Source organism: Rhineura floridana, chromosome 10 (genome assembly GCF_030035675.1).
Source record: "Rhineura floridana isolate rRhiFlo1 chromosome 10, rRhiFlo1.hap2, whole genome shotgun sequence".
NCBI classification, from domain to species: domain Eukaryota; kingdom Metazoa; phylum Chordata; class Lepidosauria; order Squamata; family Rhineuridae; genus Rhineura; species Rhineura floridana.
The window spans coordinates 50,625,476-50,651,486 of record NC_084489.1 but is presented as its reverse complement, the minus strand read 5'-3'; the positions used below and the strand labels follow the sequence as shown (position 1 = coordinate 50,651,486).

The 26,011-nt window shown below is 44.9% G+C and overlaps 2 protein-coding genes across 4 annotated transcripts in view; both read left to right on the top strand.

Annotated features, from left to right (window-relative positions):
- The window catches only part of GLCCI1 (glucocorticoid induced 1), a 99,144-nt gene that overhangs the window by 55,624 nt on the left and 17,509 nt on the right, over positions 1–26,011 (top strand). For all 3 annotated transcript variants that reach the window (XM_061585832.1, XM_061585831.1, XM_061585830.1), the window contains exons 4-6: positions 3,828–3,914; positions 7,530–7,643; positions 18,020–18,172. In XM_061585832.1, coding sequence (XP_061441816.1) covers positions 3,828–3,914; positions 7,530–7,643; positions 18,020–18,172 — 354 coding nt within the window. The remainder of the gene's footprint in view (positions 1–3,827; positions 3,915–7,529; positions 7,644–18,019; positions 18,173–26,011) is intronic.
- Positions 21,068–26,005, top strand: LOC133364882 (uncharacterized). The gene is made up of 2 exons (XM_061585834.1): positions 21,068–22,558; positions 23,318–26,005. Exons 1-2 carry the CDS (start codon positions 22,508–22,510, stop codon positions 24,512–24,514), a joined length of 1,248 nt encoding a protein of 415 aa, XP_061441818.1. The 5' UTR covers positions 21,068–22,507; the 3' UTR covers positions 24,515–26,005.

Here is a 26,011-nt window from a genome sequence, read left to right as displayed (position 1 = left end):
TACATAGTTAAGGTGGGGAGGGAGAATGCTAAACATACAATGTTTGAATATTAGTATAATGAAATTATAATCTGCTAAAATGAAAGAAGTTGGTGCAATTTTTTTCTAGTTCATTGCAATGTTAAAGAAAACAAACAAGCAACTTGAACTATGGACTTCCTAAATCTGCAAACTCAGATTTTTCACCTCCTTCATTAAGAAAATTGCTGTTAGAATCTCCTCTAAACAGTTGAGCTAAAAATAAATTGACCCCTTGTGTCTACCTAAAGTTCCCTGCTCTTGTGATTCATTGCAGGTGAATAATTTATTTCTGTGTACATCATCAGTAAAGCGGTTCTTCATCTTCTGAATTTAATGTGCTTGAAAATGTTAACATCCTTTCCAGCTAGTGAACTGTTAAGTTATATCTTGTGCATGTGAAGGGTGTTTAGGGGAAAAATACTAAATATTTTAAACAAAATATTGCCCTTGCTGTTGTCAACTAAATCTAGTTGGCTGTGGTAGATTATTCCTAATGTAAAAGAAAGATAACGAGCTTTCTGTCCAAAGTATTTTGGGGATAAATCCAAGGCTGAATCTGGTTACAGTAATTCTTGGTTGTGGTCCTCTTGGCATAGTTGCTTTTAAGGGACACTCTTGGCAGTGATGAGGCTATCATGCCGCCCTGGGCTCCTGCTGGGAGGAAGGGCAGGATATAAATCAAATAATAAATAAATAAATAAATAAAATGTCTGCTTGATGGTGTTGAAGAAGGTACTGGGAGGTGCTTTAATAAGCAATGTTGATACTTTTCAGCATCTGACACTTAAAATGGGAATACACTATGTAGCTCAGTGAAAAGGTACATGCTTTGCATATTCAGTCCCTAGTGCATCTCCCACATTCAGTCCCATCTCAGTTTAAAAGGATCAGATAGCTGGTAATGTGGAACACTTCTGTTTGAGACCCTGCCAGTAAAATAGATTAGACTGAGTTAGATGGACAAACAGTTTGCACAGGGCAGCTTCGTGTGTCACCCAAAGAATGACAATTGCTAGCACTGAGAACAACATGGAACACAGGAATAGCTAGATGACCCAATAGGTTTCTTTCAGTGATTGGTTCTCTAAGGGTGTATCTGTACTACACTATACACAAACTGCTTTATTCTCAAGAAACAACCCTGGGAATTACAGTTGTGAAGAGGATTGGGGATCTTGTAACAGAATTCTCAAGACCCTAATCCAAACTACAATTCCTAGATTTCTTGGTGGTGTTGGTGGTAGATTATTCCAGTTTTACAGCAGATGTGGATAATGCATTTCGCTTGACTGTAGCCCAGCTGAATTCCTACTTAAACCATAGAGTTTGAGGCCATTATTTTCTGATCAGTACCACATTTACTGGGGCTAAAAAGAGAACTACGAATAGTGCCCACCACCACGGTTGCTGCCTGCTATCATAAGCAACACAAGGGAATTCCTTTGCCTTGTTTCATATGATACTTGGGAGTCTTTGCCTGGTGAAGTAGCTGCACATCAACCTCCCCTCTACTACACAGATGAAACATAGTAGCTGGAAGCCTCGTCCCCCATGAATGGCTGATCAAATGTCTGTGTTTTTGGATTTGTATGTATGTTTTTGGTTGCCTGCACCATTTTCTGTTTCCTCTTCTGATTGGTCTGCTGTTACTTCATCTGAGCTTTGATAAGTGAGCTGTTACAATATCTCAAATGCCCCGCTTTGTTTCACCAGTTAGGGTAACAGAACATTGTTATGGCTGCTTCTGAGCTGACGTGTTTTTGTTTCCTTCAATGTCTGCAGAAAGCTGTACTGTAGTGGCCATACTACTGTTGTGTTTTGTTCTGCTGCTGTCAGTCCAGGTGGGGTGTCTTGCTTTCTCCATCGTAGGCATGATGGCTATAGCTGTGGCTGGTGAATGTGCATCTGTCAGAAAAAAGAGGAAGCTCAGAGAAGGTGATGATGAGGGCCTTGCCTGGGGGCAACTGTTATGTCTCACTTTCAATCCGGGAAAGTGCCTTATTACAAGGACACTCTGTGTATAGTCAAAAATATCCAAGCACTTTTTGAATGATAAATTCCTCTGCATGATTAACATCATGGAACCATGATGCAACCGTAGTATTGCAATATGGATAAACAGGTGTTAGTTTGGTATAAAAAAGTTCATTGTAATGATGTTGAGTGAATAGATTTTGAGGATAGCTCTGAATAGATGCCTTTAAGTTCTGTATTTTCTAAGTTAAAACTGCAGTTGTTATTTCTGTCATTTTCATTGGCTTATGTCTTGGCATGTTTTACTATATTATATGCTGTTTGTCCTCCTTTTCTTGAACTAAATATTTATTTTCTTTATTTATTGTATAGGAATCTATATATTGCAGTTACATTAAAGCATTTTACTTGTGCACTTCTAGACAAGTGCCCCCTTTGTTTTGAAGCTTTTCACATCTGCTTCTGTTCATGTGGCTCAACTTGCCTTTGGAAGCCACACTTTCAGTATAACAGATGCAATGTAGAGAAAGTGGGGGATGTGGCAGGAGCACAGCTTGCAGGCTGCCAATATTACATGGTCTGTATTATTGCTGGTTATAAGTTTTAAATATAGTCCATGTTCTAAACATGCATTTGTGATTTGGGTATATAGTAATAAAGTATTCTAATGCATATAACAGTGCTCTATGGTGAAAAATGTGTTTAGCAACATATGGGGGAAATTCTTCTACAAGTTGTTTGTGGAGAGTCAATGTCGTGACCAAAAGTGTGCAGTGCGAACCAGGAAGTCTTCAGGTTCAAATTTTATCTCAGCCACAGATTCACTTAAGCAAACTAATCATCTTTTCGTAGTCCCATTTTCCAACTCTAATAAGGGGATAATCAAGCTTAGGGTTGCTCTAAGCTAATCTTTTTTACATCTATGAGCACCAGGACTCTGACTCCTCTATTTTTCTACTGTCCGACTCCTTCATAAATGGCAAATGTATATTAACTAGTAATAACAAATTTACTGTAGTAAAATGGTAGCACAAGGCATTTCATCACCACCACGTGAATCCAGAGCTTGGAAAAGTTACTTTTTTGAATTACAACTCCCATCAGCCCCAGGGATTGGGGTCGTGGGAATTGTAGTTCAAAAAAATAACTTTTCCAAGCTCTGGATTCACATGGTGGTGATGAAATGCCTTCTTGTGCTACCATTTTACTACAGTAAATTTGTTATTACTAGTTGATATACGTTTGCCATTTATGAAGGAGTCGGAGTCGGTACATTTCTGCCAACTGTGACTCCACCCAAAATTGCTCACGACGTAGATTCCACAGCCCTGATGGGCACTTTTGGATTTTTGAGTGAGTGCTATGGATGCCAGAGGCTCTGATCATTTCCCCACTCACACCCCGGTGAGGGAAAAAGATAGAAAGTGTATGTATGCAAACATCGCTTTTTCAATGGATCTGAGTAAAAGTTGGATCCAGTAAAATTAATTTGAGCCCTGACAACCACATAGAGCTGAAAGAGGAAGTGGGAAAGAACATAACACTTCTTCCTTCACCTCTGTGTACTTTCCAAGGTAGAAAAAGATAATCACCCTCACTACATCATGCCCAAGGCAGTGAGTAGGGAAGGTTCAAAGGCAACAAATCTCAAGGATACCATTGCACCCACGGATGCCACATTGATGATCCTGCTCTAAGGCAACACTTATGTGAAATACCTGCAGTGCTCAAAGTGCAAAATAAATGCTAAATAGTGGTGTTCTAACATTATGAGTCTAAAACAAGAGCAAGTAATGGTGCTGAATCATACTTACTAGTTTTTGTTTGTTTAGACACCTAGCTGTTGGGCGGAAGAGGTATTAGAAAAGAGATCGCATCAGCGTTCAGCTTCATGGGGGAGTGCTGATCAACTGAAAGAAGTAAGTTTGGCAAGGAGGTGTCCTTAAGTATCACAGTTTCACTAAACATGGTTTTAAATGTTCTGTACCTTTTTATGAGAGCACCTCCATGCTCTCTGCTCCTTATTACAGACTCCTGATTTTAGGGATTCTCTAATGTGAGTGAATGAACATAGAGCACTGGGAAATTACTTAGCAGATATATTTGTGATGTGACTGACACGTAGCTGTACTACACCGTTATGTGTAATTGTGTGTTGTTCCACAGGCAGATGTGTTATAAGAATCAAACTAGTCCCAAATTCAAAAATTTATCTGTAGAAATGTTTTATATATAGTGTAGTGTTTTAAGGGCTGCTTTTGACTCTATACCCCGTGACAAACTATGGCATAAATTATCGTGTACATCCATTGGTAAAAGATTACTTTTCTTTATTTATAACCTGCATCAACACACATCCATACAAGTCTCCTGTGCTAAGGACGGGGGCCTAACAAACCCTATTCCAATGTTTACAGGGGTGAGGCAAGGCTGCATTTTAGCTCCCCTTCTTTTCAACCTCTTTATAAATTATTTGAAAGACCACTGACTCTCTCAGGAGTTTCACATCCCTAAAATCGCTGATGTGTGCTGCCCCTTGCTCTTATATGCTGATGACGCTGTACTCTTATCTTTTTCAAAGATTGGCCTCAAACACATGATAAGAGCTTTCATGTCCTATTGTACCGAGAACCAACTTTCTATAATCTTGGACAAAACCAAAATTCTTGTCTTTTCCAAACGAAGAAATCTCCCTGTTTGGAAAATTAACAGCTGTCAAATTGATCAAGTTGCCCATTATAAGTATCTAGGGATAATTTTTCATTCTTCTATGGGCTGGACTACGCACATAAAAGAGGCAGTATCGAAAGCAAGATATTCTGTTAAAAACTTACTTCGGTTTTTCTATTACAAAGGAGGTTGTTTTGTTCCAGCAATCCTTAAATTATTCAACTATAAGATCATACCCCAACTTATGTATGGAGTTCCACTCTGGATCCATTCTATGGATAATACAGTTGAGGCAGTTCTCTCTAGTCTATTACGCCGGTTGTTAGGCGTTCCGGGATGCGCTCCATCAGGGCGCTTAGGCTTGAATGTGGTCTTTCCTCATTGGATTGCCAGGCCTGGCTAATGACGGCCAATTATTGGGTAAAAATCTCCTCTAATAATTCGCCGAGCCTTCTTTCTGCATACTGGAAAGACTCCAGCCCTTCCCTCTGGAATACTAAAATTGAACTAAAAATGCTGAAAATGGGCTTATCTAAAGCACATTTAATTCAATACTCGCCAAGTGATGCCTTAGTCTCAATTCGCTCTCTCCTTAAAGATATGGACTATCAGAGTTCAATCACTAGGGCTGCGAAAACATGTTCCCCTTTACATTTAAAATTATCGTTTGAATATGGTAAGATTGCTCCATACCTGCATTTTCTCACTATTCCTAAACTCCGCTCAGCTTTCTCTAAAACAAGATTTAACTGTTTAAACTCTGCAATTCTCGAGGGAAGATTTAATGGAGTTCCATATGATCTCCGCATTTGCCCTTGCGGAACTGATAGTATTGAAACTATCTACCACTGCTTATTTGAATGTGCCCTCTATACTCAGATCAGATATAAATTTCTTAACTCTATATTTCCAATTTCCTCTTACCAATCTCCTGATGATATGATTGTTTTTGCTCTCTCTGGTTTAGATAAAGGAATTACTGTACAAGTTGCTAAATTCCTATATGCCGCTCAATTAATACGTGCTAACATTTAAATGAGAATGTATGGTACTCTCTAGTATACTGTATATCTCTTTTATTTTCTTTTAAATTGTTTGTATCTACAGTCGATATGGGTCTTTGACCGCAAATTAAAGATTTGATTTAGTGTAGTATTCTTGTCATTATTTGGACATAACATGAAATCCAATTAATACACTTAAGTATTTTCTATGAAAATAGAAAGCAATTGTAAACTTTCTGTACCAATAATTCTTGTACGCTCAGCTGATACCATAGAAATGAGATATTGCATATAATTGTAGATATTCAGCTAAAATATATTAGGAGTAAAAAAAAAATCAAAATTAACATGGTTAAGGGCAAGTATAGAAAGACAGCATGAAACACTTATTGGATACTGTGCTTACAGTTTTGAAGGGTTTAAGCATCAAAATATTTTCATATGGTGCTAAGAAGTGTGACTGTTGGCCATAGAAGCAAAATAAAAAGATCTTCCTGAACATTGTCACACATTTTTCTATAAAGTGCCAGGGAAAGGTGCAAATGTATTTTTTTTATATGTTGCCTTTTTGAAAGCAGCAAGATCTGTGGCATCAAGGACTGGATGAATCAGTCTTGTTAGCTAACATTGCCACCTGGCTGTTTGTTTTAAGATTAACTTCAATGATCTATTTTAATTTACATATGCAAAAGAGCAAAAGCCAGCCTTTTTTGTGGGAAAGGTTATCATTCTTATCAACCCTATTGTTTTTACACTGGAGGACAGTCCTCAGTTGTATTTCGGAATGCATCATATGCTGTATTAAAAGCTAATGTTAAGTACAGTACATTTATTTATTTATTTATTTAAGCTTATATACCGCCCGACTAGCAACAGCTCTCTGGGCGGTGAACATTAAAAATACAATAAAAATAACACAATACAGTATATCACAATACAAAACTGTACAAAAAACTGTACAGTCTAAAATCAAATTATAATAATTTAAAATTAACAGGAATTAAAATGCCTCAGAGAAGAGAAAGGTTTTAACCTGGCGCCGAAAAGATGATAGTGTTGGTGCCAGGCGCACCTCCTCAGGGAGACCATTCCATAGTTCGGGGGCCACCACTGAGAAGGCCCTAGATCTTGTCACCACTCTCCGGGCTTCCCTGTGAGTCGGAACCCGGAGGAGGGCCTTTGTAGTAGACCGTAGTGTACGGGCCGGTTCATATCGGGAGAGGCGTTCCGACAGATATCGTGGTCCCGCGCCGTATAAGGCTTTATAGGTAGGTACCAACACTTTGAATCTGGCCCGGAAGCATATTGGAAGCCAGTGCAAACGGGCTAGCACAGGTGTTATATGCTCAGACCGCTTAGTTCTTGTTAGCAGTCTGGCCGCCGCATTTTGCACTAGCTGTAGCTTCCGAATCGTCTTCAAAGGTAGCCCTACGTTGCTTTGCCTTGGAATAAAAGGCATGTTCACAGCTCTGGGAATGGCTCAGAGTTAGTATATCGTCTTCCCAAAGTAAGTATGTGAATTACAACGTGATGTTTTTATGGAGATTTAAATACAGCTGTGATTCTCAAACATACCCCTTCTCAGAACTAACATAAAAAGCAACTCTTCATTTTAAGCTAAATCTAGACTGTTAGTAAGTTGACTGTTTAGAAGAGAGCATTTGAGTCAGAATGACTAAATTTTATGCAACAAGCTGTAATCATAACAGATGTTCATCTCTAAAGTACAATACTGTAGTTTTGCAGTTAGTCTTATTTGTATGGCAGGTACTCCCCCCTCCTCTTTCAGCTAGACTCAAGATGTGAGCATTGTCTCTTCCATGCCTTATTTGATTTGATTTTGTCTCTTCTTCCTGTTAGATTGCCAAATTAAGGCAGCAGCTCCAGCGCAGTAAACAGACTAGTCGTCACAATAAAGAAAAAGAACGTCAGTCACCTCTCCATGGCAACCATATAGCAATCAATCAGACTCAGGTAAGCAGACCACTGAGCTTGTTCAGGCAGCATTTTTTCATCCTTCAGAATTCGAAGTGATTATCCTTTTTCACTTACGAATTTGTTTCCTCTTTTTAAATGGATTCTATAGTTACAAATTCTAAGGAGAATTTTATCCCAGTTTTAATTCATGCAGCAAAAATCTGGTGAAAGGCTATAAACAAGCAGTAGATAGTACTTGAAAAAGTTGAAATCTTTTTTAAAAACAATAAATTTACAACATTGAGTTGATCAGTGACAAGGGCTAGATTTAACTGCTATCTCTTTTTGAACCCAGACATTCAAATTATTTATTAAAGATACTAAGGAGTGCCATTATCTCCATATTGAAGGTGATTTTTCCTAGCTGTACTCCTGTAGAACTGTGATCTTTAAAAAATGCTAAATTATCACTACCTGGTTGCTCAGTCCTGCTGACTAAAGAGGTCCTGTTTCTTTGTCCTTTTACTCCAACTGAATCACTGTAAGCAGGATTCTTCAACCATGTGATTAGTCACAGCAACTTTGCTAGAAACCCTTGCTTTAGGACCAAGAAAGTGTGTGCTTCTGAAAGCTTCCTACACACAAAATGGCTAGCTACAGCATTAGCAAAGACACAGCAATATTTTTTAACTGACTTCATCTATTTTCAATATTATTCACATTTATCTGCAATCATGATTTAGAACATTATATAAAACCTCTAACAGCTTTTTCCCTGTGAACCACTTGAAAATCTTTGGAGGTCTCAGCAGACCACTTAAAACTTTTTTCTTCACCACTAGCACCATCATCAATACCAGTATCATATTACGAAAATCACAGGCCCTAGGCCAGGATCTTGTTCGCCTGTTTAGTTAGCTGGTCCTGGTCAAAACACCCTTGATTTCCATTGTAAAAAGAATTAATCTAGGGCAGGGTCAAGTACAGATATTCTTGACTGGTACACAACCTTGCTGTGGACCACCTGAACGGAGCTAGCAAATCACCACTGATCAACAGACCCAGTTTGAGAATTTCTGCTCTAACAAATTATCTGACAGGTACCATGGAACCCTTTAAAGCCGTGCTTTTATTTAGCCCTAAAACTAAAAAAAAAATCATTTTTGTTTGAGTCCTTTCTCCAGCCCATTGCTACCATACATTCCCATAGCACCTTTGGTGTGGTGGCTGTACGTTTGGCTGTTAGCATGTACTGCTAGATTTATTTAATATACAGTAGAAACTCGCTATAACACAGGGATTGGGGGACAAAGGATGCATCCACAGTATAGACCAAACATGTTATAATGAAAACTGCACTGAAAGGCACTTAGAATGACATGTCTTTAGCAAGTATAAAGTACTGGCTAAAGATTTTAAAGGTGCAGTACTTATATTTTAGACTTCCTTTTCCCTTTGGATGTAATCAGTCACTTTGGTTTAGTGAAACTGAGCAGAGCATTTTCTCAGCACACAGTTCTTGATGCTGCTCAGATGGAGTAGATGAAAATGCTCCCAATCGCTCTGCTGATCCAACCGCGTCATCACCTTGTTGATATTTTCAAACATTCTGTTTACTTTGGGTGCTGCTTCAGAGGAAGACTCACCATTGTTGTCCAACTCATTCTCTGTGTTACGGCTTCATGCTGCTCATTCATCTTCCGATTCATCACACAATTTCCTCCTTGCTCCAGAGCTGTGCTACCAGAACATCTGCATCCACCTCAATCCAGGCAGCCAGATCACTTTCTGCAAGATCCCCCTGAGGTGCACTGCGAACAGCCTCGTTTGGGGAAATGCTTCTGTGTGCAGCTCTGCATTGTCCACGATCTCATTTGCAACACATTTTTTCCAGCAGGTGTCATGGAACTGACTTTTCCCATGCCAAGCTGATGCTCTGCAATGTTAAATTCCAAATTTCTTGAAGGTATTACATTTGCAAGTTTACAATGCTAGCCAGCATGTCACCGCAGTACTTGGCTTTAAATGTCTGAGTGATGACTTGATCATGGGCTGGATCAGTGCAATGCTATTCTTTGAGAGAAAGAGGGCTTTGGTTTTCCTGTCTCTGGACTGCAGGATGTCAGCTGAAGGATGGACTGGACAGTGATCCAACAGCAGGAGAGCTCTCTGTTCCAGTTTCCTTGAATGCAAGTAGCATCTCACCAATGGTACAAACTCCTCTTCAAACCATGAGGCAAAAATATCACACGTCATCCAGGCACTGGAACTGCTACGGTAGAGCACAGGAAGTGATTTCATGTTGATGTGCTTGAAACACCAAGGACTCCGTCTTCTGCCAATGCACAATGGCGTCAGATTGTGGTTGCCACTCTTGTTGCCACAAGCAACAGAGCCTTCCTTCTGGCTTTTCATTTCCCCCTTGCTTGGTGCCTTGATGATGTCCAGCATTTTGTCTGGAGCAGTTTGGAAAACACCCATTTCTCATTGCAGTTGTACAGCTGTTCATTGCTCTAGTTGCCCACTTCAGTCCCTTTGGTGAGAAATTTAGGAAACTCTGCTGCTATGTTAGCGTCACTGGATGCAGCTTCACTTTCAAGGTATACCTGAGAGATCCCGTGACAAACTTTCCACTTCCAAAACCAGCCTTCAGAAGCCTTGAAGGTGTCATCTCTGCCAAGTAGCTGATTGAATTTTACTGCTTCCACTTTCAGGATCACTCCATTTATCAGCCCTCCTTCAGAACGCTTCTGTAGGAACCATTTATTCAAGCAGTTTTCCACATCGCTCTTCTAAGAGCTTGGTTTTCTTCCTCTGCAGCCCTACTTCATCCTCAACATTGTCTATGGACTCACTTAACTTCTTCCTCTTTCATCCAGTGCCTTATTTTCCTTCTGGAATTCCACACTCCTGAAATAAACTGGCTTTTGATTCACCAGTTTTGATTCTCGATAATTTTGAGTTTTTCCTGCCCTATGTATTTTTTTCCTTTCCTCATCATTACTCAGTGCCTGCCATTCTCCTTGTGTGGCTTCCAAGTCACCAGCAATTTGGCAGAAAGGGAACAATCCTTAGTACTCCCAGTAGACTTCATCTGTGTGCATTCCATTTTCCATAGGAGGAATGCCATCATGCTGGATTATAGCTCGTCCTATCGTCCAAAGGCAAGAATGTTTCTGAAGTCAAGACTAGGGCGTCAGGCCCCTCCCACTCTCCAGTTCATTCTTGCCTTTCGTCCCTGCAAGATCTTTAGCTAGTGACTAGATAAGTTTTTTGTCTTTGTGTGATAGAGGGTGGAGTTTTGTGTACGTTGTTTCGTCTCGTTCCTTCCCTTTGTCTCATCCCTTACCATGGTTTGTGTGTTGTGTGTCAATTTCCTTGTCAATTTCTCGTTTTCCCCGGGGGTGTGTTTTTTGCTCCCAAACTACAGAGACCGCGGCTGCGGTCTCTTTCCTCAGCGGGGCCAGGAGCTGTGGCGGCAGCCTCCGCCCCCCCCTTTTTTTTTGTTCTACCGATCCTCCTTTTGTGCCCTGACGATTAGGAGCCTGCGGCTGCGGCTTCTTTCGTACTTTATTTTCTCCGGTCCTTTTTGCCATTTCCCCTTGTGCCTTGACGATCGGGAGCCTGCGGCTGCGGCTCCCTTCGTCGTTCATTTTTACGGGCGGCGCTTCATTCGCCCGTCAGGAGCCGGTGTCTGCGGCTCTTTGCCTTCCCCTTTTTAGCGGCTTCTCTTGTTTGGGCTGCCTTGTCTCTCTCGATCATCCGCGGCGCTTGGTTCCTCGCGGAGTCAGTCCCTTCAGCCCGCGGCTGCGGCTTGCCTGTTGGCCCATTCTCTTCGGCTTCGGGAAGTCCGCTAGCTGTCCTGCCTCCTTCTCGAAGTCTTTTTCCAGGCTAATTTTTTCAGCCGCGATTACCTTCTTAGTCCCGCGGCTGTATTTCTACCGTGGGCGGTTCCATTTTTACAGTTAAAAATTTTTCCCACCTTGCTCATTTCTTCATAAAACGGTTGTTGCTGGGCAAAGTATCCATCATTTTTGTTCGAATTTTCCCGCTCTTTTTACGGGCGCCATTTTAGTGGCCGTTTTTTCCCGTTCCTTTTGAGAACCCACTAGTATTACAAAAGGGGATTTTTTCCTTCACGGGTTGGGGTTTGCAGAGCCCAGGTTCTTGTCAGCTCCCTCTGTGTGATCTGCTCCCTGTTTATGTGCTGCAGATAGGATTTTTACCTCTACATAAGTTCCTTTACCAACCCCATCTCTGAGGCTGACCCTGGCAACCACTGGGTTACTGTGGCTTTCTACAATCACTGCAACTACTGTGCACATGTGACTTTTCATCAAATTTACTAATACTGCCATAACAGTGCACCAGGCCACCTGTTAGTGCGCAAGACTATTGAAAATATACAAAGCTATTTGGACTATACTGTGCAAGTTGTGCAATATCACCTTTCCTCCAAGTGTACATTCTGCCCCATCGTGACAGTGTACCTACCATCAGCCAGTGCATTCTGCCCCAGTCGTGTGCCGTGTACTGTGCATGTTCTAAGACTGTTCATAGCGTACATTCTGCCCCATCGTGGCAGTGTACTTTGCCATCTGCCAGTGCATTCTGCCCCAGTCGTGTGCCGTGTACTGTGCCTGCCCAGGTCTGTGCATTCTGCCCCAGTTGTGTGCCGTGTACAGCTACCCTTATTATCTATATGATGGCAGAACAGCCAGAGACAACCCAGGCAACCAAGCCGATACAACAGCCTGTGACAAACCAGATGACCAAGCCTAAACCTCCTAAGGCGGTCAAACATAAGCACTCTAAAGCGGTTGCCAAAACCAAACATCTTAGCCACAGCACAATCAAGCGGCCCCGTTATGTCTCTGTTCCAGTGCCAGAGGACTCAAATCATGCACAGTTAACTACTCTCTTTCATTCTCCTGCGGCTTCCTCTGATGAGGAGGACTTTCCTGGATTTCCTGTACAGCCAACGTCCAGCCAACCCAGAGCTTGCTCTTCTTCACTACCTGTGGGGCCATCTACAGTTCCGCCTATCCAAGAGCAACCATCTACATCTCCGGGACTACAGCTTTCCCACGAGTTCATTTCACAACTTCAGGGCATGCTGTCCTTTTTTACTCAGAGTCAGTCATCTTCACAACCTCCTGCTATCCCTCAACACAGCGGGGTTCAAAGTGTACACAGTGAGACAAACCCATCAGGTTCTCCAGACCCATTTGACGTTACCTGGGGCAGGTTCGTTGATGATGCCTCTTTTGATGCAGAGTCCGCATTCGCGCTGCAAGACCAAGCGGACGAGTGGAGTGACCATTCGGAACCAGAGCCAGAATCCTCCTATCGCCTCTTCGACTCTTCAGATTACCAGCCCCTGGCGCGCAGAGTCTTGAACGCCCTTGGTCTTCAATCCACTCCAACTGCAGCTTCCACTCCCGCTTTAAAAGGGGCCAGGGTCTTGAAATCCCCTACGCCAGCTGAAAACTTCCTCGCTGTCCCAGACCCCATCGCTAAACTGGCAAAGGACGAATGGTCCCACCCCTTACAGGCACGCCGATTTAATAACATTGCGGACAGACTTTATCCTTTGGCCCCGGACTTTTCTACCAGACTGGCTGTCCCTAACATCGACGAGCCTATTTCCAGTTTAGTTTCCAGGTCCCTCTTGCCGAGGGAAGGGGACTCTCATCTAAAGGATGCCACTGAACGGAGACTGGACTTTGCTTTACGCAAGACCCATGAGGCCATCGCCTTTTCTATGCGTGCATCCGCATCTGCCTCTATTTTCACCAGGGCAGCGATGATGGGGTTAGACGACCTCATCAAGGACCACAATCCAGATCCTGCCTCCCTGCGCAGATCGCTACTAAAACTGCGTAAAACAGCTGCTTTCGTGGCCGACGCCACCTTGGACGCGAATCAACTAGCAGCACGCGCCCTGGCGGCTCAGATCGTTGCCAGACGGATCCTCTGGCTTCGTCACTGGCAGGCTGACTCTACTGCCAGAGTTAATCTTTCACGAGCACCTTATGCAGGCTCATTACTTTTCGGGGAAGAGGCATTAAGGGCAGTGCTTGTTGACCCTAAGGACACTCGAAAGCCTGTCTTGGCCACCGTCAAAAACGTCGCGCGCAGACCCTTTAGGCGTTTCGCTTCATATCGCACGTCTCAGCCCTTTCGGGGAACCCGGCCCGGGGGACGAGGCCGCGACTTCCCAGCATTTGACTTCCGCTCCACCAGAGGAGGCTGGAATAGACGTTTCCCCAGTAGAGGTCAGTACCAGGGCCGCAGAGGCTACTCAACGTCCTCATACAGGGGAGGGTCTCACCAACGCAGACAATACTAAGGCAATACCAGTTGGGGGCAGATTGATTCTATTTGCCGAACTTTGGCTACCTCTGACTCAGGTCCCATGGATCAGAGACCTCTTTTGTTATGGATATGCAATTGAGTTTTGGGCAATACCTCCAAACAATTTTCATCCTTCCCCTTGTCCCAGGGCACTAGACAGGCGTTGCATCATGCAGACTGCGATACAGCACCTTTTGGACATAGAGGCGATAGAGCCAGTCCCCAATGCAGAGAGGTCGGAAGGGCTGTACTCCCTCCTATTTGCTGTGCCCAAACGCGATCTGTCATGGAGGGCGGTTTTGAACCTCAAGTTCATTAACCGTTTCGTAAAGTATCGCAGGTTCAAAATGGAATCCCTCCACTCCATTACAGACAGCCTGCAAGAAGGTGACTTCCTTGTCTCTATCGACCTAAAGGAAGCGTATCTCCATGTCCCTATTTGCACAGCCCACAGGAAATTCCTTCGTTTTGCCTTTGGCTCCCAGCACTTCCAATATCGAGCAATGCCGTTCGGACTCTCGTCTGCCCCGAGAGTATTTACCAAGGTGCTACTTACCCTAGTGGCTTACCTCAGGCTTCAAGGGGTCCATATCTACCCCTATCTGGACGATCTCCTAATACGCGCAAGGTCTAGGGAACTTACTCATCGTCATCTAACACTCACGCTCCATATCTTACAGGCCCACGGCTGGCTAGTCAACTTCGACAAAAGCCATCTACAACCAACCCAACGCCTGTAGCATCTAGGGGCAATGTTAGACACACTGCAAGCGACTGTATTCCTGTCCCCAGATCGCATCACCGCTATCACAGACATCGCAAGGTCTCTGATGCACAAATCTTCTGCAGATGTCATGCTTCTAGCCAGGGCTCTCGGAATGTTGGTATCCACCATCCATATTGTGCCATGGGCTCAGGCACATACGCGCCAGCTACAGTGGGCCCTGTTGCCATTCCAACACGACATTGCCAACTCAAACCATCGAGCAATCCCCCTGAGTCCCACACTGCGCTTGTCTTTCCGCTGGTGGACAAGGGTACAACATCTCACCCAAGGCACTCCGTTCAGAGAACCCCACCGGACTGTCATTACCACCGATGCCAGTCTCCTGGGTTGGGGAGCCCACTGCAACTCCCAGTTCGTTCAGGGAGTTTGGAACACAGCAGAACAAACTCAAAACATCAACTGGCTGGAACTAAAGGCTGTCCACTTAGCTCTGCTTCATTTTCAGTCTCTCTTCCACTTGGACCATGTCCTCATTCGAACGGACAACACGTGTGCCAAATCTCATTTAAACAGACAGGGAGGCACCAGGTCCAGACCTCTACAGAGCCTAGCTTCCATCATATTCGACTGGGCAGAACAACATCTGCAATCCCTCAAAGCAGAACATCTCAGAGGAATTTGGAATTTCACAGCAGACTGGCTCAGCAGACAACAAGTCTTTCCGGGAGAATGGAAACTTCATCCGACTGTGTTCCATCTTCTCCAGCGTCGATTTGGCCCCTTCTCAGTCGACCTCTTTGCTTCCAGTCGCAATTGCCAGCTACCCAGGTACTTCGCTCGATACCTGGACACGACAGCGGAAGCGGTGGATGCTCTGTCATTGCCGTGGCCGGAGGGACTATTATACGCCTTCCCTCCAATACCACTATTAGCCAAAACCTTGCGGAAGGTACGTCGCGAGAGGGCACAGCTGGTTCTGATAGCACCATATTGGCCCCGTCGACCGTGGTTCTCGGATCTGCTGGCACTGTTGGTGACGGATCCCTGGCCACTCCCAGTCAGGCCAGATCTCTTATCACAAGGCCCAGTATGGCATCAGGACCCCAAGTGGCTCAACCTAACAGCGTGGCATTTGAACGGGGACATTTGAGATCGGCTGGCCTGTCAGACGCTGTTATTGACATTATTTTGGCCTCGAGAAGACCATCCACCACTCGTATATATCAGCATATTTGGGTAGCGTTCTCCAGGTGGTGTCAGTCTCAACACATGGATCCTTCCAAGGCTACAGTACAACAAGTGCTGCAATATCTTCATAGGGGCCTCATGTTGGGACTTAGACCCAACACATTACGTCGACATGCGTCCACCCTGTCGTCCATTCTTTCAGTATCTTCCACTGACGCCCCTATTGCCTCACATCCGTTTATCAAACGCTTCCTTAGAGGCACTGCTCTACGCTCGCCGGCTGTAGCTCACCGTTTTCCATCATAGAGTTTGTCAAAGGTTCTACAGGCCTTACAACGTCCTCCGTTTGAGCCACTCAGGACTGTGCCTTTACGTCTGTTGTCTTTCAAGGTCCTGTTCCTGATTGCGATTACATCGGCGAGAAGAGTCTCGGAACTGGGCGCATTGTCTTCTGCTCGCCACCTCTGTGTCTTTCACAAGGATTCTGTTGTGCTGAAAACTGATCCTTCATTCCATCCCAAGGTCAATTCAGTTTTCCATTGCAACCAGGACATTGTTCTACCTTCATTTTGTCCGAATCCTACTCATCCGCTCGAGAAGGCTTGGCATTCGTTGGATGTTCGGAGGGCTCTCAAGACCTACCTGTCCAGGACCCAGGATATACGACAGACTGAGTCTTTGTTTGTATCCTTTCATCCAAGGTCTATGGGGCATAAAGTAGCTAATTCCACCTTATCCCGCTGGTTGCGTGCATGTATTACCTTAGCCTATGAGTCCCTTAAGATTCCAGTTCCGCCTAGTATAACAGCTCATTCCACTAGATCAGCAGCCACTTCGGCTGCTTTTGCTACTAACGCTCCTGTTGCCGATATTTGTAGAGCTGCTGTTTGGTCTACTCCACACTCGTTCATAAGGCATTATAAAATAGATCGTTATGCCTCTGCCGATGCCTCATTTGGCAGACGAGTTTTGCAACAGGTTCTTAATGACGACTAGTATGTGGGTGGTCCCTCCCGGTTATGGGCTGCTTTGGTACATCCAGCAGGATGGCATTTCTCCTATGGAAAATGGACCATTGGTCTCACCTGAAGGGTGATTTTCATAGGAGAATGCCATCATGACCCTCCCAGTTGGAGGATAACTACATAATTTTTGGGATGGCTTATATATTACAGTTCGTCATTATATTATATTATATTATATTAAATTTTAATTCTCTAGTGAAGTCAAGACTTCTATTACTGTTTTCGCTAGGTTAGAGTCAGATATTATGAATGTTACTATTATTATGTTATGTTCTTGCTGCTAGGCCCGTTGGCCTTTTTTCCTGCATGTTTAGATATATCTCTTTGGACTCGCTGCGAATGAACTGGAGAGTGGGAGGGGCCTGACGCCCTAGTCTTGACTTCAGAAACATTCTTGCCTTTGGACAATAGGACGAGCTATAATCCAGCATGATGGCATTCTCCTATGAAAATCACCCTTCAGGTGAGACCAATGGTCCATTTTCTGCACATTCCAACCATCCTGTCATTCCCCTCCTGCAAAAAGCACTTGGAGGACCTTCCCTAGTTGCATTTCAGCTCAGGCTCACCCTTAAGGGTTAAAGCTAGTGAATACTAGTTCCTAGAGAGAAACCAAACTGGTGGCTTCAAAATCCCATGGGAAGAATATCAAGCACTGAAGTGAGGAAAGTTGTTTGGAAGGAAACTGATCTTGGGACCTGAAAGATGTGTGAACTGCTGTACTGTATATTTTACTTGGGGGGCATGGTTACACCTGTGATATATCTGATTTCACGGTTTATTGAGCCACTTTATAGCGAGGTTTTACTGTATTTAGTTTTCTGGTGTCACAAATAGCACAAGTTGTTTCATGTTAATAGTACATCCTTTTTCCTGATCCAGTAAACTGATTACTGAAATAACAGGGCATAGTAGTGGGCTGGTAGAACTGTGAGTGTAAGGACTGGATCATTTTTCCTTTCTTACCTCTACCCCTTTTCATCAGAAAGCATTGTGATGTTCCTGGATTCAGAAACTAATGTTCTCTCCAATTTGCTATTTTTCCACCTTTAGAGGAGTATAGAACTCAAACTTGCATAAATTCTCCAGGTATACATTTAAAGCTAAATTTGACATATCTGTTGTCTCTTCTAAAGGCTTCTATCTCAAGATCAGTCCCTATGCCACTGTCAAACATTTCAGTGCCAAAATCAACTGTTTCACGTGTGCCGTGCAATGTAGAAGGAATAAGTCCTGAACTAGAAAAAGTGTTCATCAAAGAGAACAGTGGAAAGGAAGAAGTGTCCAAGGTAAGGTGCTGCTGAGAGTGGTTATTTTAAAGGGTATAATATAAGAAATTAGAAATGTATGAATCCATCTATAATGACTGAACTGAGGTCATTTCACACTGAGAGCATACTCTGCACTTACTCATAATAGTTTCATTTTTTTTCAAAGAATGTAGTACCTGAAGATGGCAAAAAGCGTGTATACTACTGTATTTAACTATGGTGATGGTGGTAATCCTGGCATTTCTAGAGAACAATAGTAATTAGAATAAAGTAATGTATGGAAGAACTGATCTTAAAGGTTAGTTCAAGCTGGTTAGAATTTTAACCAGGATGAAATGTCCCCAAAAGTGCCTTTACGCCATCTTCCCACAATTTATATTACAGGGCCAGTGTCACTGTGGCAACAACATCTGCAAAAATTAAAGGGTACTTGTTTGTTGATCATGCAAATTATCATATAAAATTAACATTCTTGCACTTTGACAATTTCTCACTGGTCGTTCAAGGATTGCCTCACTGAGCTACTGAGCACTTTTGCTCTCATCCAGCCATACATAAAGAGGAGCTATGTTGACTTCATTAGAACCCCTCACAGTTTTAAGTGGTTTGCTGAATTGTTGCCAGAGCTTTTGATGGGAGGCAAGATTGAGCTAATAACAATCCCTTTTACAAAAGAGACAACTGCATCCAATGTTTCTCCTGTTATCTCAGGAATTAAAACGGAGAAGAAACTATATGATAATGTAGATCAGCTTCCCTTGTATATAGTCTTTAATGCTTCAAATTTCAAAAAAGAATGCAAATTTAAAGGAAGTTCTGATTTTGGATTTGCAATATTGTTTCTACAGCTTCCAAATGTAGAAAAGAAATCCTTGTTGTATTTCCATGTTATTTAATAATATTTTCAATACTCCATATATGTAAATAATTTCTCTGTTGAATGAAGGCTACTGCCAAGACAGGTGTTGCATGTCTTCTGCTATACAACATTGCCTTATATTTCTTTCTTAATTATTATGTTGCATAATATACTTTTTAGGCACTTGAAAATATGCCTGCTAAATAATTGACACTTAGTATAATTTGATCTGTCGAATAATAGCAATTCATGCTTCATTTTAGGTCGTAGGCTTTAATAAGCTCAAAGCTTTATGTCCCATGCTTTCTTGAGAGTTCCTGAGAGATCATTAGCTGTTGCTGATGAAAAATATAAAAGAATATATTTTGCCTACTTTATGTATATAAAAATTCCCCATTACTGACATCACAGTATGCCCTCTTCACTGGCTTACTTACTATTCTGTTAGTAAGCATCCAGCAGAATGCAGAAGAAAGTTGCCAGAAAAGCTAAACAGTGTAGGCATTTTTATTTTCCCTATGAGTCCGGCCATCACAACGGGTTTTAGCTCCACCTATCGTGCGAAGGCAAGAATGTCTTTGAAGTCAAGACTAGGGGCGTCAGGCCCCTCCCACTCTCCAGTTCATTCTTGCCTTCGTACGAACAAGATTGGAATTATAGCATAGCATTGAGCTAAGTCTCTCATATTTGTTTGTGTATTTGTCTTCAAATCCTTCCTTTTTTCTGTTTTGTGTGTAGCTCACTGAGGGTCCCCAGAGCGACCGCGGCTGCGGCTCTCTTCGCTATTTTCCCAACCCTGAGCTATTCATCTCAATTTACTTTCCTTCCTTGACTGGGGGCTCCCTCTGAGACCGCGGCTGCGGTTCTCTTGTTTTTTGGCCGTTTTTGAGATCCCCCCCCCCCCGGCTCTGTTGCATCCAGTGTCTGGGGGCTCCCTAAGAGACCGCGGCTGCGGTTCTCTTTGTTTTCGATAGTTGTTGAGCTTCCCCCCCGGCTTTGATGCCGCGGCTGAGGCTCTTCCGATCTCAGCGGGAGCTTGCGGCTGCAGCTCCCGCCGTTCCCCCGTCACTCGATTTAGCCTACCCGGGTCCGTTTTTCTCCCCCTGTAACCTGTGGCTGCGGCTACTCCATTAGTTCCGTTACCTGAGTTTTACCTTTTACCTCAGCTCACCCTCGCTACGTGGCTTTAATTTTCCACTGCGAAGGGCTTTGCAGACGGCGACGGCGGCTCTCTCTGTGGCAGCTGCCGCTTTTCCCTTACTGCACTGTTCCCTCCTGGGGGGGGGTTTAGAGCCGCTAGTGCGGTTTTCGGCCCCGCGGTTCCTCCTGCGAGACAGCGCTGGGCAGATCTTCCCCCAGTTCGCTTCCAGATGGCCGCCATTGCTTCTCTCTCCGTCATTTTTTCCCGCTCTTTTTTTTCCGGGCGCCATTTTTTGAATTCAAATTTCCCGCCTTTTTTGTTACCCTTATTAACCATCGGATACCTCCCTTGCAGGCTATCTATCCGTATGTGTGTTGTATACGTGCTGCAGACAGACTTACACAGGGCTGATTTTCACACTATTTTACTGTGGCTGTAATCCTAGTGGCTGGATTATATTATCAAGGCTGGAGCTCCAATCCTAGTGGGCTGGATTATTTTATCAAGGCTGGAGCTTTAATCCTAGTGGCTGGATTGTATTATCAAGGCTGGAGCTTTACTCTTAGTGGCTGATTTGTACTAAATCTGATTTATATTGGTCCTGCCCCCTCTGAGGTCGTGAACCAAACCTGAAACCCAGCCTACAGCAATAATCTGAGTGTACCAACTCTAAAACAGCCTATATTACATTAACGCTGATACCTCAGTGCATTCTGCCCCCTCTGTGGCAGTGCACTTCGCCATCTGCCAGTGTATCCTACCCCCTCAGTGGTCGTACGCTGTGCCAGTTCGGGTCTTTACATTCTGCCCCCTCCGTGGCAGTGTACTGCACCCAAGTTAATATAAGATGGCAGAACAGCCAGGCATGTTGCCATCAACCCATATGGTGCCAGATCAGCCAGACATGCCACAATCAGCCAAGCCACAACATCCTAACACGACTAAGACCAGACATACCAAAGCACTGGCTAAGACAAAACATCTTTCCAGCCATAGTAAACCAAAGCGCCCACGTTATGTCTCTGTGCCAACCACCACCACAGCACAGGCACACATAAGCGATATTCTCCATTCCCCTGCTGCTGCCTCTGACGAGGAAGAGTTTGTTGGCTTTCCTTCGTGTTCGCCTAACGAACCTCCCTCCATTTTACCACCCCAAACATCTGTTCCAATAGTCCCTCAGGCACATACATCTGCCACATCCGGTCTGCAGCTGTCTTCTGATTTCCTCTCCCAACTTCAAGCCATGCTGGCACTTTTCACCCAAATGCAGTCACTACCACAAGTTCCTGCCATACCTCCTCTTAACATGGTCCAACGTCCGTGCCATGAAGCTCATTCTTCCGGTTCACCAGATCCCTTTGATGTAGCCAGAGGCAGATGTACGGACGAAGCCTCGTATGCGGAGGAGTCAACCTTCACTGACCATGTTGAAGGAGACTGGAGCGACTATTCAGATCATGAGGAGGATACATCGTATCGCTTGTTTAATACCTCAGACTATCAGCCGCTAGCACGCAGGGTAGTTAATACCCTTGGTCTCCAGACTGCGCCTTCAACTTCGCCCGCCCCAGCTATCAAAGGGGCCAAGGTCCTCAAATCCCCTGCACCTACTGAACACTACATTCCGGTGCTGGACCTAATTACCAAACTAGCCTCTGAAGAATGGGCCCATCCACTCAAAGCTCGACGCTTCAAGAACCTGGCTGACAGACTTTACGCCCTAGCCCCGGACTTTGCCACCAAGTTAGATGTCCCTGGCATAGATGAACCAATCGCTCGCCTCGTTTCACGGTCGCTTTTGCCCAGGGAAGGGGAATCCCACCTAAAAGACACTACTGAGTGACAAATAGACTTTGCCCTCCACAAGAATCACGAGGCCACTGCCCTAGCCATGCGTGCCTCCGCTTCAGCCTCCATCTTCTCTAGAGCATCTATGATGTGGCTGGATGACCTTCTAGAGGATGCTAACCCTGATCCTGTCACCCTCAGAAGAGCACTATTGAAATTGCGTAAGACAGCAGCTTTTGTGGCTGATGCCACTTTGGATGCCACTCAATTAGGGGCACGAGCCATGACGGCTCAAATAGTCGCTCGTCGCACCCTCTGGCTTCGCCACTGGCAAGCTGATTCAGCGGCCAGATTGAATCTGTCCAGGGCTCCTTACTCCGATCTCTCCTCGGCGAGGAAGCTCTAAAGGCAGTGCTGGTTGATCCAAAAGACGCCCACAAACTGGTTCTGGCCACAGTCAAGAACAGCGACCACAGGCCTTTCAGGGGATCTCCTTCCTTCCGTTCTAACCAGCCCTTTCGAGGAACGCGGCCAGGAGGACGAGGCCGTGACTTCAGACCCTATGACCCCAACGCATTCAGGGGCTCCTGGAACCGACGCTTCCAGGGCAGAGGTCAGTACCAAGGGCGCAGGGGCAACTCATCGTCCTCATATAAGGGAGGTCCTCGCCTACGCAAGTAGTCTTAACGCCCTCCCCATAGGTGGCAGATTACTTAATTTTGGAGATCGATGGCTGCGCCTTACTACGGTCTCCTGGATCAGGGACCTTTTCAGTTATGGTTATACCATAGAGTTCTGGGCAACCCCATCAGACAGATTCCACCCGTCTCCTTGCCCAAGGGCACCAGCCAGGCACAACATCATGCAGACAGCTATACACCACCTCTTGGACATAGCGGCGATAGAGACAGTTCCCACAACTGAGAGGTCGGAAGGGGTGTACTCCCTCCTATTTGCTGTGCCAAAACGAGATTTATCATGGAGGGCGGTCTTGGACCTCAAGTTTGTCAACCGTTTTGTAACATATCGCAGGTTCAAAATGGAATCACTCCACTCCATTACGAAGAGTCTTCATGAAGGAGACTTCCTGGCTTCTATCGACCTTAAGGAAGCGTATCTCCATGTGCCCATTTGCATAGCCCACAGAAAGTTTCTTCGGTTTGCTTTTAGCCATCAGCATTTTCAATATAGAGTGATGCCATTCGGCCTCTCCTCTGCTCCAAGAGTGTTTACCAAGGTGCTACTCATCCTAGTGGCTTACCTCCGGACCCAAGGGGTTCATATCTACCCATATCTGGATGATTTGCTAATACGGGCCAAGTCGGAGGAACTGGCTCATCATCATTTAATGATCACCCTCAATGTTTTGCAGGCCTACGGCTGGCTTGTCAACTTCGACAAAAGCCATCTCCAACCAACCCAACGCCTACTACATCTAGGGGCAATGTTGGACACCCTGCAGGCAATGGTCTTCTTGGCTCCAGATCGCATCACTGCCATCACAAGCATCGCAAGGTCCCTGATGCAACAAACATCCGCAGACGTCATGCTTCTCGCCAGAGCGCTCGGGATGTTTATATCTACAATCCACATTGTGCCATGGGCTCGAGCCCACACTCGGCCCCTTCAATGGATTCTGTTGCCTTTTCAAAAAGACATTGCCAGCTCCAACCATCGCAAAGTTCGCTTGAGCCCCGCACTGCGCCTCTCCTTCCGCTGGTGGACCAAGGTTCAACACCTCTCCAAGGGCACGTCGTTCAGAGAACCCCGCAGAACTGTTGTAACCACAGATGCCAGCCTCATAGGTTGGGGAGCCCACTGCAACTCCCAGTACGTTCAGGGGGTTTGGTCCAACACAGAGCAATCCCAAAGCATCAACTGGCTGGAACTAAAGGCTCTCCACTTAGCTCTATGTCATTTTCAGTCTCTGTTCCCTTTGCATCATGTGCTCATTCAAACAGACAACACGTGTGTAAAACCACATTTGAACAGACAGGGGGGCACCAGGTCTCGTCCCCTGCAGGACTTAGCCTCCCTCATCTTTGTCTGGGCAGAACAACATCTACAATCCCTGAAAGCAGAGCACCTCAGAGGGATTTGGAATGTGACAGCAGACTGGCTCAGCAGACAACAGGTCTTTCCGGGAGAATGGAAACTTCATCCAGCCATTTTCCATCGTCTCCAGTGTCGGTTCGGCGCCCTATCAGTCGACCTGTTTGCCTCCAGTCGCAATTACCAGCTTCCCAGGTACTTTGCCCGATACCTGGACTCAACAGCAGAAGCAGTGGATGCTCTGACAACACCGTGGCCAGACGGTCTATTGTACGCCTTTCCTCCCATACCATTGTTAGCCAAAACCTTGAGGAAGGCGCGAACCGAAAGGGCACAGCTGGTTCTGATAGCACCATTTTGGCCACGCCGACCGTGGTTCTCAGATCTTCTGGCAATGTCAATGATGGATCCTTGGACACTTCCAGTGAGGCCAGACCTTCTATCCCAGGGTCCAGTACTGCACCAGGACCCTACTTGGTTCAATCTAACAGCGTGGCGTTTGAACGGGGACATTTGAGGTCAGCTGGACTGTCTGACGCTGTGATTGATATTATTTTGGCCTCGAGAAGACCATCTACCACCCGTATTTATCAACATACCTGGGTGGCTTTCTCCAAGTGGTGTTAGTCCCACCACCATGATGCATCTCAGGCCACTGTACATCAGGTGCTCCAATTTCTCCATAGCGGCTTTATGATGGGACTTCGACCCAACACTCTACGTCGACATGCGTCCACTCTGTCGTCCATTCTCTCAGTGTCCTCTCCTGGAGATCATATTTCCTCACATCCGTTCATCAAACGTTTTTTGAGGGGAGTCGCCCTACGCTCTCCGTCTGTTGTCCATCGGTTTCCCTCATGGAGTTTGCCGAAGGTTCTGCAGGCTTTGCAACGCCCTCCGTTTGAACCCATCAGGACTGTGCCTCTGCGTATACTGTCCTTCAAGGTCTTGTTCCTGATCGCAATCACATCTGCTAGACGAGTTTTGGAGTTGGGCGCATTGTCTTCCGCTCGCCATCTCTGCGTCTTCCATAAGGACTCTGTTGTACTGAAAACTGATCCTTCCGTCCCAAGGTTGATTCAGTGTTCCATTGCAACCAGGACATTGTTTTGCCTTCCTTTTGCCCGAATCCTACCCATCCTCTCGAGAAGGCTTGGCATTCGTTGGATGTCCGGAAGGCTCTCAAGACCTACCTGTCTAGGACCCAGAATATACGACGAACTGAGTCTCTGTTTGTATCCTTTCATCCAAGGTCTATGGGGTATAAAGTTTCCAATCCTACCTTATCCCGTTGGTTAAGGGCATGTATTACTTTAGCATATGAGTCTCTGAAACTGTCAGTTCCAGCTAGTATAACGGCTCATTCTACCAGGTCAGCTGCCACTTCGGCTGCTTTTGCCACTAATGCTCCTGTTGCCGATATTTGTAGGGCTGCAGTCTGGTCTACCCCACACTCGTTTATAAGGCATTATAAAATTGATCGCTATGCCTCTGCTGACGCTTCTTTTGGCAGACGAGTGTTGCAACAGGTTCTTAATGACGATTAACACGTGGGTGGTCCCTCCCTGTTTGGGCTGCTGGGGTACATCCCGTTGTGATGGCCGGACTCATAGGGAAAATGGACCATTGGTCTCACCTGAAGGGTGATTTTCCTATGAGGACGGACATCACGACCCTCCCAGTTGGAGGATGACTATATATTTTCTAATGTGTTCTATATTACTGTTATGCTATTATATTTAAATTTAAAAGTGAAGTCAAGACTTCTAGTTCTGTTATACCGCTATGTTGGAGTCATGTTACTATGCATGGTACTATTGTGTTATTTTCCTGCTGCCAGGCCTGTTGGCCTTGTTCTTGTATTTTTAGATATCTCTCCTTAGACTCGCTGCGAATGAACTGGAGAGTGGGAGGGGCCTGACGCCCCTTGTCTTGACTTCAAAGACATTCTTGCCTTCGCACGATAGGTGGAGCTAAAACCCGTTGTGATGTCCGTCCTCATAGGAAAATCACC

Excerpts from the sequence above, each read along its gene's own strand:
- LOC133364882 (XM_061585834.1), top strand. The coding sequence starts at position 22,508 with ATGACCCCAACGCATTCAGGGGCTCCTGGAACCGACGCTTCCAGGGCA. Across the intron at positions 22,559-23,317 it reads CCGACGCTTCCAGGGCAGAG|GCCTACGGCTGGCTTGTCAA; the intron begins GTCAGTACCAAG and ends AATGTTTTGCAG.